This window comes from Fusarium oxysporum, chromosome 5, assembly GCF_000149955.1.
Source record: "Fusarium oxysporum f. sp. lycopersici 4287 chromosome 5, whole genome shotgun sequence".
Lineage (NCBI taxonomy): Eukaryota > Fungi > Ascomycota > Sordariomycetes > Hypocreales > Nectriaceae > Fusarium > Fusarium oxysporum.
Genome location: NC_030990.1, coordinates 852,521 through 867,400, shown reverse-complemented (window position 1 = coordinate 867,400; position 14,880 = coordinate 852,521). Strand labels below are relative to the sequence as shown.

Sequence of the window (14,880 nt, the reverse complement as noted above, 5' to 3'; positions counted from 1 at the left end):
ATTGTTATGACCCATTCTCGCATATTGATTACTCGTATACGCATCCCGATTCCAATCTGGCGCCATCATTGGTCTTCCTCTTGGGGTCCAATCTCCCCTGTTTCCCATTGGCATCGAAGCATTTTGCTGTATTTGCGGAAATCGAGCCGCAATGGGGGTTGGGATATTGGGCGGTATCGAATGGTCAGTAAAAAGCTCTTCACCACTTGATGAAGTGGCTACAGATTGAGCGCGTCCATGTATGACTGGGTCCTTATTTTTCGCTTGTGTTGTTTTCTTGCGCGCGTATGCGCTTCGTGCCGACATTTTGTGTGATGTGAAGTCGATGAGGATGTAAGTGGCGGGTTGGCTGTTGAGACGTTTTTGGGGAAACACAAAAGGAAAAGTCTAAGATGAGTCTATAGTAGACAAAAATGGCGTCTAGTAACTAATCTTCTCTCGATTATGAAGTAATTGGCCATGAGTGTGGTGTGTGTGCTCGCGAAAGGGTTGTGTCCAAGTCTCATAGGAAGACGTAAAGGAGGGAACCAGAACATTGAAAAGAAAAGCAACGACAGTTCTGCTCAAGGATTATTAGCCAAGCAAGGACTTTTCGGTCGGAAAGATAACTGACCTGTAAAGTTCAAAAACAGCATCAAAGCCGTCGCGGAGAGGTCTAGATCCCTCAGAGCTCTTACAAGGGGACGGCCGCAGACGTGCGATACTACGCTGTCAACTGGGCAGTTGAGTATGAGCTACGCCCGCAACTCTTGGAGTTTTAGTTTTAGCTACCGCTGATATGCGCAGGCGTACCTAGCGCAAAGGCAGTCGATGGTAGTTCTCCCCGGTCCAAGGTGTCGAATGAGCCGAAGCCGGAATGGTCGGCATACAAGAGAGAGAGGTCTGTTCTTTTGGGGAGCTTGTGAAAGATGCCATGTGTTGAGGCTCTTTCTGAGATATGCTGAATCCGCGTCAAGTCCGGAGCGGCTTGAGCCACGGTCGTGTTGTCTCTTGTCTCTGACAACAAAGACCAGGCAGGGCAGCAAAACGCCATGAAACGAGTGATTCGTGATCTATCATTAAAAAGCATCTCCGAGTCTAGAAAACGTGTCGTTCTCCTGCAAATCATCATATCCCAAAAAGCCTCTTGGCGGAAGGCAACTGATAAGCATCCATGCCGATAATCCCAGCACGGCCTATCAACTCCATGATATGGCTGATAAGAATAGCAGCACCACGACGAAAAGCAGTTTAGGGATAAACGGTAAACCCACGCTGTCAGCTCACTCATCAAGGGATTGCTACAAGGGGAATAACGCGTCCTGAAGATAGTGACATCGCTCATGCGGGAGCAGTCGCTCGGGCCCCATGATGAGCAGGCGATCAAATCTTATTGCTTTTTTTTTCACGTGCGGAGGCGAAGATATCTTTGATAACGGGTCGAGGTCGAGGTTGTTATTGCGTGTGGTTTGTAATGGATCAGACAAATCGTCCAGGGTCTCGGTTCTCGGGTCACTATAACCCACATTCCCCCCGCGTTGACAAGGTCCTTATCAGATGGGATGGGAGACGGATAAGAGTGCACTAAACCGGATGTAAATGTCGAGAGATATTGAATGGTATAATCCTTGTGCACGAACGATGAATTATGCAGAAAAGGAAGCAAAGCCGAGGTAAGGATATTCCGGCTTCCAAAATGAACATGGCGTTGAATGTATCAGTTTGCCAAGATCAATCGTCACTGATATGAGAGCCAGAGCCCAGTCGAGCTGTATAATCAACCTTGACCTTATAACAATCACCCCCGGGTTCACAGGAACAGTTATCCGCTCGACCAAATAACTATTTGACCAGAGACAGTCTCAGTACCAAGCTATAATGCGAAGAGAATTGACCATCCACGTTTACCCTAAACCTCGATGGCGACCCTTGTTCAATACGGAAGTCGTCAATATTGGTGATAATGATGCAACGCCGCAATACCCACTACATATAAGCAAGACTCTTATTGTAATTCTCTTCGAGGACGTAATGAACTGTCCAAAGTCAAGCTATGAGATCACGCCGTGAACTTTCCATTGACATGGACACCAACCGTCTTCTAGTGGCTTCGTGCAGCCAAGTAAAAATGACGTAAAGTGGAGGAGATACAGCTCGGCAGCTATAGCCGCTGACTCCCGGCATGGGATGGAAATAAGCGTCAGATAGATGCACATGCAGATCAAGTTTATCTCTAATTGCAGCCAACATCGTTCGTTGTGCTGACCGAGACGTTCATTCACTGGTATGAAGAGTTGACAGTGAGAGCAAGAAATAGAATAGTCAATGATAGTTTTCTTTTCTCAACCATATCGCACTAATACACCGTGAATAATACAAAAAGTAATCATATAACCGGGCGATTCTGACGAGCCTGTCAGTTCCTGAAGGGTATCTTGTGGCCGTGTCGCATAAAAACAAAGTTGAAAGCAAGACAAATCCAACCACCGAAAGCCACCGCCGCTTCATTTCCAATATACGTTATCCATCAAACCATTACATCCTCAATTATTTAGGCACCATAGTGTTGACCGGGCTTGGTATCAGCGTGAGCAGAGTGACCGCGCGATCGCATGAAAGCAAGAGCCTCCATGATGGTCAATCCAGTAAAGATGGCCCAGATGAAGTAACCAAAAGCAACGGCGGCTTGAGCGCATTGACAGGTTGTGATCCCGTGGCAGTGAGGCACACCGATGTGAGCAGCGAGAGCGGTAGCGCCGGCGAACCAGAAGAGCGTGGTGAGGGCGAGAATACCGAGAGCGACCATGTTGTGGTACATACGAGGAGCAAAGAGAGGTGTCAGGGCGAGGTAGAGGAGCATGAGGATGGACCAGACGACACAGAAGAGCAGGAATGATACCGAAGCAGGAGAATCACTCCACCACGAAGAAGTGGCATCGACGACTGTGCAATTGTTAGAAGAGCTCATTGGAGGGAAACGAGGTGAGTAGAGGTTCGGCACTTACGGTACGCGGTGAGGCCCAACTCGATGATGAGAAAGACTGCCAAAACGGCGTGAATGATGGTGATTATTCCCATAGCCATGATGAATACGATGCTGATGTCGTATGGTGAAATTTGTTAGGTGAAGATTAAAGATCTATCGGATTGAAGACGAGATAGATGGTTTGCTGCTGCGCAGAGTGATGTGATGTGAGGTGAAGAAGAGAGATGTGATCGTCACCAAGAGGAGGGGTCCAGCAGGGGGATATAGCATTTAAATCCACGGCGGCAGCTTCGGGTTCAGTCTAGCAAGAATGGTCAATGACGGACAGTGTCAGTCATGGTCTGGCATGGATGGGTCCATTCAAGGAAAGACACCCAAGCCAAGATCGAGGCCAGCCCAGCCGTTAGCAGCTACAGCTAAGAACGTCTACGTCAGTGAACCATAGCGTATTCGGCAGTCACCTACAGCCAAGCGCGAAGCTTTCCCTCACAAGAGGCAGCCCCCAGACCAATCAAGGGCAAACAGAGGTGAAGTGGATGTCTCGAGATCTGCACTGACGACGACGTTTGAGTGGCTCATGTGCTTTTCCTGCTTCCATTGTCGAGGGCGTCTCACGAATGACGTGGTGCTAAGACCCAAACATCTGACGTTTTAATGCAGGGTTTCTTAGTACTTACAGGGTGCGTGATGTCATCTAGTGGCTGAACATGGCTCAGTTGATGGCTCAGCAGTGCTTAATTCAGTGTAAATTGGGGTGATGTCCCGAATACGAGACCTACTTCACATTCACATTCCTTAGCTGGTTCTGGGCGAAATGTTAAAGAGCATCATCTCATCATGTTCTGACAGCGACGACAAGAGTTTGTGACGCACACGACTTTTTTTCATCTATCGGAACCCTCCGGAGCTATAGTCGCCAATAGCCATAGGCGCTTTGATTCATCCAATGCTTGGCTGATGGATGCACTGCCTTGGCTCGGCAGCTGAAACCCGTAGACCAAGACATCTCTTTTCTCTCTACCAGGATGTCAAGTTGATGTTCCATTGATTCAACAACTGCAGCCGCCGACATAGTCAGTCCAACTCTAACTTGGCCCGGCAATTGAGAGCAGACGTGTTTCAGTCTTGGCAGAGATCTGTTTCAAATCGCCTGACAGAATATGCACCTTTTGGGCTTCTCAGGATACGATTGGCCGACACCATCTCACATCTTGACGTATGCATTAACCGTCACCAGGCCACGAACTAGACAAAGAATTGTATATCTGGAACAAGCTAATAAATAATAAGCGCCTCAGTCTCACTCAGTTCTTGGCCCGTATACAACTGTCACCGTTGTCGTCTGAACAATCGCCCGCTCCTCATCATCGCTGCTGTTGCGGGGATCCCACATCTGAGTCTGAGCCCTTACGGCGGCCTCGCCAAACTTATTCACCGACTCTTGTCTCCGCAAGTGCCGTATCATCTGTTCTGGCTGTTCGTCTGTCTCATATGCCGTGACTTCGGTCGTCACGGGCTGCGCCTGGACGATTGTCTTTAGGTCGAATCCGGGATCCTCAATCTGAACATCAAGTCTATCCTTCCGGGTTTTGTTTCTAATGCTCCCTATTGTGTGGAATGGATGTTGCCGTGTTCCTTTACTGGCTGCAGAGTATTGAACTGATGACCCGCGCTCGCCGATGAACTTGGGTGCGACGTGGATGAAGAATCGTCGAAGCGTCGTCAGCGACGCGCATATAATCAAGAGGTTGGCTTCAACAAAGCTGGGCTTGTTAGTCACTGCTATACCATGATAGAATCGTACTCACATCCAAACCACCGCACTGGAGAGAACCCAGGTGTAGTCATTTGCATCAACTATTGGGAACCAGTAGTACTAGTCGAACCACAGACGTTACAAGTGTTCTGTCTCATCAGTTAGCAAGTGCCAGCTTCCTCAATTGAGAATCACCTACGCAGAACCAATGACAAACAATACCACAAGGCCAGCCTTTTGCCGTCGTGGCATCTGTAGCTGCAAAATCATCGGCAAGGGCATGACAAGAAGGATGAGATCTGAAAGAATGCCCAGGGCCGCTGTACAGATATACACAGCTCCTCGATCTACGCATGATCCTTCGAGTATCGTGAGATCCCAACTTTTCTTGAACGGTGTACAGCCGAAGAGAATCACCAGCAGGATGGCCAGGTTATAGCCAGCAACGAGGAAGAAAACGCTGTACACGCTCCATTTCCACCATCTCTGCGGTGAAAGCCTTCGGTAGAATAGCGCCAGCGCCATTTTGGAGCAGGCAGTGCATACTGCGTATAGGATGGGGGATATGAAGGTGAGCTTGGGCATTATTAGCAAGATGTCCGCCAAGGTTTGCTAGGGATCTTACCTGATTCCCTTCGTTGAACTTTTCGAGAGGGAGTTCCCAAGCATGTACTCCTGTTACCCCGAGGATGAATGAACCTGAGACCAGTCAACAAATGTTCCATCTACCAGGGCTTATTCAGTGGGAAACTTACTGAGAGAGACGACCTGAACCGCTATGGAGAAGATCCACGCAATTACAAGGCAGGCTTCTTATTCTTAGCGGATGACAACTTAATCCAGATCGGCGCAAGGGTCTTACCCGTCTCCCCATCGGGTTTACGTAAAACCCAGAGTTTGACATATAAATACTGGAAAAAGAAAAGAAAAGCGAGTGCTGTGCCTATGCCTGAGATCACGTATGACTCTATGGCATGTCGTTGTAGAGGATGATCAAAGTTGACCACATAACCCTCGGGTGGTGGGATAGCGACTGTCACGCCGTCTACTATGGGGAATGCGGACATGGCGGCCTCGATGGCCTGCGAGTTACCAACACGCTTGTTATTGTGGCCGATGAACTCGTTGGTTGTTGAAGATGTTCAAGAGAGTGGATAGATACGGTTCGTCTTGGCGATTAATGAGTGTCGAGAATAGACCTGGTTTCGGGATAATAATAAGGGGTAGGGGAGAATATTACAAGCCTATTGTATACCTCGATATCGAATCGATAATAGGTTATCAATACAATCATGAATAAGCGCGCACCAGACGCAGAAGATTAATAAATCCAAAACAAAAGAAGAACGATACCAAGACCAAGAATGAAGAGAAACAACATGTGAAGATTCCAACATGCGACGTTCTTCCTTCTATAACATGATACTCAAACCAGCACAATCCAACAAACGCCCCGACCAAGTCCTTCGAAACAACAGGTTTCATCCGGCGAGACCGCCTTTTCGGGCCACTGAAGGAGTACGGCGGTATTTGATGAGGACAGACCATCTTGTGATCTGGGATGTGTTGCAGAGCTAGAAGCATTTGAAGAGTCGGTGATGGTCCACTGTGGAAGATCAGCGGCAAGGATTGCATCGCATCGCCCGGCCGGAGAATATTTGAGATCATTGTGATATGAGATCTGATATCTTTGACCGTGCAGTTCGTGTGACCAAATCTTGCACATCAGTGATCATGCCTCGTAGTCCCTATTCACTATATGATCAACTGTCCCACAGCATCTTACCACTTCTAGAACCATACATCATCTTCACAGCTGAACTCGCTAACAATCCACGCATGGATCACTTCAAGGCTGAACATCCTGCGGGGACATACCGAGCCTAGCTTCTTACAATCACTACTTAGCATCGTCTCAGCTAAATTATTCCGATGCTTATGCAAACATCCTCTCTCCTGACAAATCTCGCTCGCCCTGCAAGAGACCCAAATCAAGATGCGATTGGCTAGTCATGCCTCAGCCTTTGTATATCTGCTTGATCGCATCGTCATAAAGATGGCGCATGCTCTCCTCATCATCGGCCATCCTCCGTGTAGTCGTGTTCTCAAGGTGCACTATTTCTGGGAGGTTGTCACTTCTTCCATGTTCCCGAGCGTGCATCTCGATGAAGCGAGCTGGATGTGTTTCCGAAACACTTGATCCTCCGCGGCTCTGAGCAACGTCGACTAGTTTTCCAAGGACAGCGAACTCGAGCTTGAGTTTGATGGAGTATATGACGAGTTTGACGCCTTGTTCGATCGTATAGTGGTCCTTGTACATGATGATGAGGAGAGCTATGTCCATGGCTACGATGAGGAGGTTGATGATTAGAAGATACCACATTGTCTTTTGCTTGTTGCCCAGGGACGTCTGTAGGATATCGATCGTGCCCCAGAGGTAGAGTCCTGAGATGACAAACTCTTGTGCACAGAAGAAAGTCATTTGAGTTTTCTCGATGGCGACGAATATGCGCGAGGGATTGTTGCCATCAACACTCGGTCCAATAGTGAATAGCAGTGCTGTCTGCGTCGTGTGCCATATCGCGCCGTTGATCACAATCATCCATAGCACAGCGCGCTGTATTCTCAAGTTGTTCAGTACCAAGTGCAGTCGTGAATACAGTACCACGGATTGGCCACTAACGAGTACGATCCAACCGAGCGACGCGATGGCCTTACTCGCGTCGGTGCTCACGATATCAAGGTATCCAAGGAGCCATCCCAACGCATACGGAAACACGCCCAAGGTGGTCACTAGAAGACTCCAGAAGTAAAGGCCATGATGGCGTTTGAAGGTGGTGAAGATCAAGGCGAGAAGCTCGCATGCATTGTATAGAGCAAGAGTAGAGGTGGCCTGGAACGGTCAGCGTTACCCAAGCTCATGGTTGAACTGACGTACAATGACTAGAACTGCCTTGGGGCTATATACCAGCCCATCTTCCCTGGTGTGTATCACTGAGAGATGCATCCCAGACGACAGACAGACTCTCACCACTGAGACCAACGTGTGTCGTGATAGAGATACAATGCCGCCAAGACAAGAGATGGAGAGGGATTCACGTGTGACAAGTCACATTTCAATGCAACTGTAGATTTATAGCATCATTCAAAATCTGGGGTAAAGGACGAAAATCCGGGGGAGCCTGCCAGGTAGTTCATTGGTGAGGATGACGGGTTAGCCAGAGACAGCCCTTGGTGCAAGACAGGCATAGCTTCATGGGGGCGATATTCCGAGGAATTGGTCACTTGCAATCTTAACAATATTGATAACCAATAAAAACGGCTTGTATGCCCCAAAGTGCGTTCGATTTCTCTTTATCACTTGCATTCGAATAGTGCGACATGTCATTGGCAGGGGAGACTTACCCTGAAGATTTAGGGCCGTGGAGAATTGCCATATCGAGACATCGCCCAATCAAGAAACATCCACCGTCCAATCTTTTTGTAAATACTGATATAAGAAAATATCAGGTCAAAGACATTGAAGATATTGGATTTTAACGAGATAAATTCTGTACTCGTTGGCCGTCTTGGTGGTTATAACCTTTACATAACCATAACGGTTAAACATTATCGTCTCAGATGAAACGCACGCCACACAGTCCTCACAAAAACAACAGAACTCAGCTCAATCACTTTTCTTCAAAGTCTAAATTCTACTTATCTAATCTCAGCCTTAGAGCTTAAGACCAAAGCAATTGGCATAGTAAGTAACGGTCGAGCTCCAATCCGAGAAGACACCAGCAACACCAATCTCCCGGAAGACATCCAACAAGTTAAACACATCACCATCATTGTTGATGAGCTTAGCAATAGTAGTGTAATAATAGTTGCCGTCCGCGCCGTTCTTCAGAGGACCAGATCGCTCCAGAGTCCAGGTGATGATCTTGAGACCAAGCTCATTCGCCTTCTTGGCGTACGCGCTGGGAACGATCTTTCCGTTCTTGCCGGGTGTGACGAGATAAGGCAGGGGTGGGGCGATGTACCGAACCCCATCCTCCTTGTAGCGAGTGAGGTTGGCAACGGCCTTCTCGAAGGTCTCGGGTGTGTCGCCCGTCTCGTCGAGATACATGGCTTGACGAGCGTACTCAGGCTCGGCCTTGAGCCAGTACAGAATGTCGTCGTACAGGAAGCTCTGGAGATACACATCGCTAGGCTTGACACCAGCCTGCTTGTGCTCGTCGATGAGCTGCTGAGCATACTTCTTCTGGGTATAGTCACCGTCGAAGGGCATCTTGACCTCGGGTGTCTTGAGCTCAGGAGTATGCTTCAGACCAAGGCGCTTGGTGAGCTGAATGTGCTCCTTGTTGCTCAGAACTGTACCGCAAGTAGCGTACAGATCGGTTCGCCAAGGAGGAGTACCGTGGAGGAAGTCGGCAGCGTTGGTGGCAGTGGCATTGAAGCCCTCCATCTTGGCGCAGAGAGTCTTGAACTCCTTGAGGGTAATGTCGCTGGTGCAGCACTTGGCAGAAGCAGGCTTGCCATCCTTGGCGGGCTTGAACGGTTGGGTGCACTTCTTGTTAAGCTCGGGGATCGTAACGATGTTGGTCGTGTAGTGGAGATCGCACTGAGAGTGTCGGCACACGAGCTGGCGATCCTTGGTGAAAGCAACATCGCACTCGAGGATACCAGCACCCATTCGAGCACCAGCCAGGTTCGACTCGAGAGAGTGCTCAGGGAACTGAAGAGTACCACCGCCACGGTGGGCGATTGACCACTGAGAAGGCTTCTGAGGCTTCTCCGAGCACGATTGAAGCTTCTTCTTCAGCGAACCCTCGTCCATGTCGTTGACGAGGTAGTAGGGTCGAGGGCCGAGCTCAATTTGCTTGATTGGCTTGACAGTCTTGAACAACTCCTTATCGCCATAGCTGGGGCTGGGAGCAGCCACGGCAGGGCTGACGACCGCAAGGCCGGCCACGAGAGGAGTAGAGAAACGCATGGCGAACAGGACAAGTCAATTGATTGACAGAGGAGCAAGCAGGTTCAATGGAACAAGAGACACCGACAAGGCTTGGCGAGAACCAGCAATTGAGGCCTTAATCGAGACTGAGGCTTGACCAAACACCAAAACTTTTCGACGCTACCTGGGCGCTCACCAGGCTTTATGGACGAGAGAACTGCACACTGATACCCATCCCGATAGACCTTTCTGGGCAATGCACCGAGATGACGTCGCAGGATTCCCAGGAACAAGCCCATTCACAAAGAACACCCCTACAGGATGTGGTTTTTGTTGAACCTTCGGTGTTGATTATCGGCCTAGAAGAGACGAATTGAGCAATCACATCGCAGATCACAGCACTTGCAGGCCAGCTTCTGCAAAGAGCACAAGGTCCCCGGAGCTAGCAGTAGGCAAAGTCCGTACGAGATGGGCATCTTTGACAAGCACGTGTGGAGGAGACGTGGGCGTCGTTGGAGGGGGAGGCTAAGGATAAGCTTAGCAGCGTTACACTGAACCGTTCAGCTAGAGGCGTGTTTAGTATGGACCTTGTGATTTGCCGAAACCTAGCTTAATTGAACCCTTGCCGTAGCCACCACGCATAACCCGGTCGAGATATCGAGCATCTTTGGAAGGCGCATGAATAAAGTTGGCGAACCGTTCAATCGAAAGTCGGCGATTCATGCATGTGCATGCATGGGTAAGCCATGCTGTCATAGCATCTCACTGCTACCCAAACTTTTGCTCGCGCTTTTCTATGTATGCCACATTACAACTCGTCCTTGTCCCCATCTTTCATGTAGTTGTGTTCAACTGCATGCCCCTTCCGGATCTTGCGAACTTCCTCGGCCGTGACTTTGAAATGCTCAAATGAGTGTGCATCTTCTCCAATGCCCCAAGCAAAAACTCCCCCAACTCCGAGCTCCGGCACGACATGGCTAAACTTTGTCTGAATGCTCTTTTTAGTGTCAAAGGTCCACCATCGCCACTCCTTCTCGTCCCAATAAAAATAGCTTCCGTCTTCATCATACTTCCCAGCGGTTCTCGCATGTTTAAACGATATAGATACGTCCTGAGGGATCTCGTCATGCCAGCTAAAGCCGCCTGTCTTGCCTAGATCAGCTCCGGTCTCAGGATCCTCAAGCAATTGAGTAGGGCACCCAAGAATCTCTCCCTGTGAGCATTCTTCGGTCATGAACCATTTGACATAGTATCCGAACCCAAGATTGAGCTGACTCGGTGATGCGCCCCGGTCGATATAACGCTGGATTGAGTCTTGAGAATCTGAGACACCGCTGTGATGCTTAGTCACGACATCTCGGCGGTTCATCAGGTCGTATGTCATGATGTTGAGGAAGTCGACTTCTTTCATGATCTTTGGAACGGTGGTGGGCGTAAAGGCCATCAAATCGACCTCTTTACCCGGAACAGCCGCTGAAAGAAGTCTGTCGAGACCAATAGCGGCACGCAGCTCCTGGAGGAGCGATACAAATGCATTGATTTCCCATTCGCGCTCAGAGTTGGGAATTTGCTTGTAATCATCACGGTTGCCTCTGTTGCAGTCAGTATGTACCTAGTAATGACCAAGATTGCAATATTCCTTACCCGGGATACTCCCAGTCAATGTCGATGCCATCAACGCCCGTCGCAGTGACCATAGCCGCAACCTGGCGTGCCCACCGCTTCCGCGTGGTTTCATTCTTGGCCGCTTCCTCGAAACCTTGAGTATCGCCCCATCCTCCGATAGCTACCATTACTTTGGTGTCGCCAGGGAACCTTTTGCGGACACCAGAAACAGAGGTGAACAGCGGATAGTCGTGAGGTTTGTTGTCAACATTGAAGGTCTCGGAGCGCATGAATGCCAGAATGACATGCGAGACATCTTGAAGTGCGCTTTTTGATGGGACAATATCATGTTGTCTAAAATTTCAGTCAGTGAATATTCCGAAGTTATTGCTTGGCGACGAGGGAGGTGCATTTACCCTGTGAGATACATAACGCAACGGAATGGCTCGGCTTGAGATATGGCAGTCGCGGTCACCAGCGCCAGGAATAGCAGATGCCATTGGAAAATCATTCCGACGATGCCCGTTTGAAAGGAAGGTAATTGTTTGGCGATTGCCTACTTTATGCTGGACTGGAGAGGGCACTGATTGAGGTGGCACTTTCTCAATTGACCCGCAGATGTAGATGTAGGTGAAGTGGATGTTTCTTGACCAATGCTTCAGACGGGCGGAGTCTCAATTAGGACTTTCAACCTGATTCACCAACAAACACAAAACAATAAACAAAATCTTTCAATGCCTATTCATTCTGGCTCAAAGTAACTCGTATTTCTTATTTCCCAATGCAGCTTCCTCCCAGATAAGAACCCGTTTGCGCCTGCGTTCTATGCTGTCTAGTAACATATGCCACAACAAGACCCTCCCTCACAAATTCATGCCTGGGTATTATATTATACAGCGGATAAAACCGCATCAACGCCAGAGCCTTCAAAAGAAATCTACAAAAGTAATCCCTAAAAAAAAAGTCGTGGTATCGTGTTCGCTTCGTGTTCGTATCCTTCAATATCCCAGTCCTGCCTAAATCAGCCCTCGACTCTTGAGAATCCGACTGAGCTCCTTGAGCTGCACTGGTTTGGAGAGAAACAGATCCAGTCCGTTCGCAAAAGCATCCTCCTGTGCATCCTTAGAGGCGAGGCCAGATATAGCGACAATATGCCTTCGTGGCAAATCTGAGGCCTTCTCAAACCCTCGAATTTGTCGTGTAGCCTCAAACCCATCCATTACTGGCATGGAAATATCCATCAAAATACACTTGTAACACCCTTCTTGAGCTTTGTAACACTCCAGAGCTCGGAGCCCATCCGAGGCCGAGTCGTACTCCACACCCATCTTCTTCATGTACGTTTGTAGGATCCTCATATTGATAGCATTGTCTTCTACCAGAAGGAACCGTTGATCCTGGGGTATTGTAGGTAGTTGCAAAGCGGGCACTGATGGCAACGGAGTCTGTGTGCCATCGTCATTCCAATGCGCCCTTCTCTTCTTAGGAGACAGCGTTGGAGCAATATCAAAATAGCCGCGGTCCTTGTCATCGGACCCATGTTGGACAAGATCGGTTTCTGCCGCCGATACAGTCGGTGGTTCGTCGAGTCTGGTCGAGATGCTGGCGCGATCTGCAGCTGTTGCTTGTAATTTCGTCCAGCGCCTGAAGCAGAGAACAAAAGCTTTGGCAAGTTTCCTCGGTCCCACACTAGATAAGAACGTCAGCGGTAAGGAACAAGTAGTAACAAACAGATGACTCACGGGCGCGATATGAAACTGAACAATCCCCAATTGAGCTTGCGCTGTGACCTATGTGACCTGTCAAGCGATCGAGCGACCGCAGCACTGCGACACACCACGACAACTGGGGACGATAGCTCGTCTCGAGGTTGGTTTGCTATCGTTTCAAGGTGAGATTCGTCACAGAGTATCAGGTCAGGAAGATACTCGGCGTTGTGGAGGGAGTCGACGACATGCATACGCAACCAATCGTGGCAGACCTTTTGCAGCAAAGCACGTTCGTCAAACTCCCTAGAATTCCAACGTTGACTTTCTGAGCCACCTCCGCCGAAAGGTGTGAAGCCGTTGATACAAACGCGGAGACCTGACAACTCAATGGCCTGGGACTGAAACTCCTCGCGGTCGGAAATTGTTTCCGTCGAATCAACACTGACAGCTTCTAGTGGTAGTTTTACCGCGATGCGGGTTCCCGTGCCCACCTTGCTTTGAACATGTATAGAGCCTCCGAGGGCCCTGACGAATTTCCTCACAAGACTCAGGCCAAGGCCAGCGCCCGAAGAATGAATATTCTCTTGAGCGAACGGAGAGAACAGACGGTGGTTGAGATAGTCTTGCCCGATGCCAGCTCCTGTGTCGGTGATATCGATATGAACGACTCGATCCCTTAACCGGCTTTGCCCAGGAGGGTCCTGGTAGGCAGACACTTTAACATAACCCCGTGTAGTGTACTTGAGAGCATTGCCACAAAGATTCATGATTATGCGCCTCAGCGCCCCTGACTCAACATGGAACGCCCAGTCTACCGCTGGGTCAATGTCCAACATCACAAAGACTGCGTCAGGACCAGCTCCGTTGCTGATCTTTTCTCCAGCCTTGATACTATCCGCAACGTCCATACCATCAAGGCGGGTAAAAGGATCGCGATTGAGCTCTTCATTCGGCCTGTCATCGTGAACAAGCGAGAGTGATTGTTGTTGGTAGGTGTGGCCCGCATGAATACACTCCACGACTTCTTCCACCAGCATGTCCAGATCCAGATTCGAAGTGATATGCATCATCCCATCCGTTGGTCCACTTCTCTGGTTAGACTGTGCGCCTCTCACGAAGGCAATACCTGAGTTCGGCGACTGTCCACTGGGTGCCTTGACAAAGTTGTTGATGCGTGTCCAATCAAGCAAGTGATTGATCGTATCCAGAAGTGTACGGCCACAGACCTCAAGGGAGCGCAATACATCGCCCTGGAATACATCTAATGCGGTATCACGCAAGAGCTCGGCACACAGAACAATGCCGTGAAGTGGAGACCGGAGTTCATGGGATAGGGAGCTGAGTAAAGATGTCGTCGCCAAGGATACTATGGAACTCTCCATCATGGCAACGTCTGCCATGATGACTGCGCTGAAAGCGGTAAGGTAGCTCAGTTCCCCCTGGACCGTAAAGATGCGGGTTGGTGTCATTGTATAGACAAAACACCCGGAAAACCAGCGATCTCTGTGAGAATCCCATAGAGGTACAAAGGCAACGCTGCGTGCTCCCGGGAAGATATCGCGAATAGCCATGCCTTCATTTTTCCGTGAATACGGGTCGTTGACCTTTCGCGACTTTTGGTTGTCGCCCCTTTGTCCTTCTTGAAGGCATTTGATCCATCCGAATACTCCATCCAACAGGTCCTAGTATTAAAATAGAGGCCTTGTTGTTCGAGAGAGTGCGTGTTGATGAGGTTCCAGTGGAATCCGGGAACATGGGCAACATTCTCGATCTGGATTAAGATGGTGGCGCGCCATCAGGCGATACTGATTTTCGAAAGACCTATGATCTCGACGAATACGCTGCCAAAGCCAATGAACGTGAGGCAAAAGAAAAAGAAGAGGCGCAAGGCGCGTTATGAAGCCGA

General features: G+C 49.3%; 7 protein-coding genes across 9 annotated transcripts in view; 1 reads left to right on the top strand and 6 right to left on the bottom strand.

Annotated features, from left to right (window-relative positions):
• Positions 1–1,555: 1,555 nt before the first annotated feature.
• On the bottom strand, positions 1,556–3,635 carry FOXG_15479 (uncharacterized protein). The gene is made up of 2 exons (XM_018395591.1): positions 2,985–3,635; positions 1,556–2,922 (listed from the first exon to the last, which is right to left on the bottom strand). Exons 1-2 carry the CDS (start codon positions 3,061–3,063, stop codon positions 2,531–2,533), a joined length of 471 nt encoding a protein of 156 aa, XP_018255492.1. The 5' UTR covers positions 3,064–3,635; the 3' UTR covers positions 1,556–2,530.
• A 119-nt stretch (positions 3,636–3,754) lies between these two features.
• Positions 3,755–8,102, top strand: FOXG_21926 (uncharacterized protein). 3 transcript variants are annotated; one of them, XM_018402305.1, is made up of 2 exons: positions 3,755–4,181; positions 4,264–8,102. In XM_018402305.1, the coding sequence occupies exon 2, from the start codon at positions 7,217–7,219 to the stop codon at positions 7,532–7,534; it is 318 nt and encodes a 105-aa protein (XP_018255489.1). In that variant the 5' UTR covers positions 3,755–4,181; positions 4,264–7,216; the 3' UTR covers positions 7,535–8,102. The 3 variants fall into 3 exon arrangements, with proteins under 3 accessions (XP_018255489.1, XP_018255488.1, XP_018255487.1); XM_018402304.1 differs by having other exon boundaries at positions 4,256–8,102; XM_018402303.1 differs by having other exon boundaries at positions 3,755–4,736; positions 4,795–8,102.
• FOXG_21927 (uncharacterized protein) lies at positions 4,266–5,788 on the bottom strand (the record flags this gene model as incomplete). Its single annotated transcript, XM_018402306.1, has 7 exons — positions 4,266–4,728; positions 4,774–4,788; positions 4,859–4,870; positions 4,921–5,297; positions 5,347–5,420; positions 5,477–5,530; positions 5,584–5,788. The coding sequence occupies 7 exons, from the start codon at positions 5,786–5,788 to the stop codon at positions 4,266–4,268; spliced, it is 1,200 nt and encodes a 399-aa protein (XP_018255491.1).
• FOXG_15475 (uncharacterized protein) lies at positions 6,284–7,092 on the bottom strand. The gene has a single exon (XM_018395590.1). It carries the CDS (start codon positions 7,063–7,065, stop codon positions 6,739–6,741), a length of 327 nt encoding a protein of 108 aa, XP_018255490.1. The 5' UTR covers positions 7,066–7,092; the 3' UTR covers positions 6,284–6,738.
• A 264-nt stretch (positions 8,103–8,366) lies between the features above and the next one.
• On the bottom strand, positions 8,367–10,185 carry FOXG_15474 (glycerophosphoryl diester phosphodiesterase). Its single transcript, XM_018395589.1, has one exon. It carries the CDS (start codon positions 9,697–9,699, stop codon positions 8,437–8,439), a length of 1,263 nt encoding a protein of 420 aa, XP_018255486.1. The 5' UTR covers positions 9,700–10,185; the 3' UTR covers positions 8,367–8,436.
• Positions 10,186–10,229: 44 nt separating this feature from the next.
• Positions 10,230–11,911, bottom strand: FOXG_15473 (uncharacterized protein). Its single transcript, XM_018395588.1, has 3 exons — positions 11,682–11,911; positions 11,305–11,619; positions 10,230–11,252 (listed from the first exon to the last, which is right to left on the bottom strand). Exons 1-3 carry the CDS (start codon positions 11,774–11,776, stop codon positions 10,469–10,471), a joined length of 1,194 nt encoding a protein of 397 aa, XP_018255485.1. The 5' UTR covers positions 11,777–11,911; the 3' UTR covers positions 10,230–10,468.
• Positions 11,912–12,281: 370 nt separating this feature from the next.
• Positions 12,282–14,880, bottom strand: part of FOXG_15472 (uncharacterized protein) — a gene marked incomplete at both ends in the record, with an annotated part of 4,019 nt that continues 1,420 nt past the window's right edge. Inside the window, 2 exons of the mRNA XM_018395587.1 lie at positions 12,282–12,954; positions 13,008–14,656. Coding sequence (XP_018255484.1) covers positions 12,282–12,954; positions 13,008–14,656 — 2,322 coding nt within the window. The remainder of the gene's footprint in view (positions 12,955–13,007; positions 14,657–14,880) is intronic.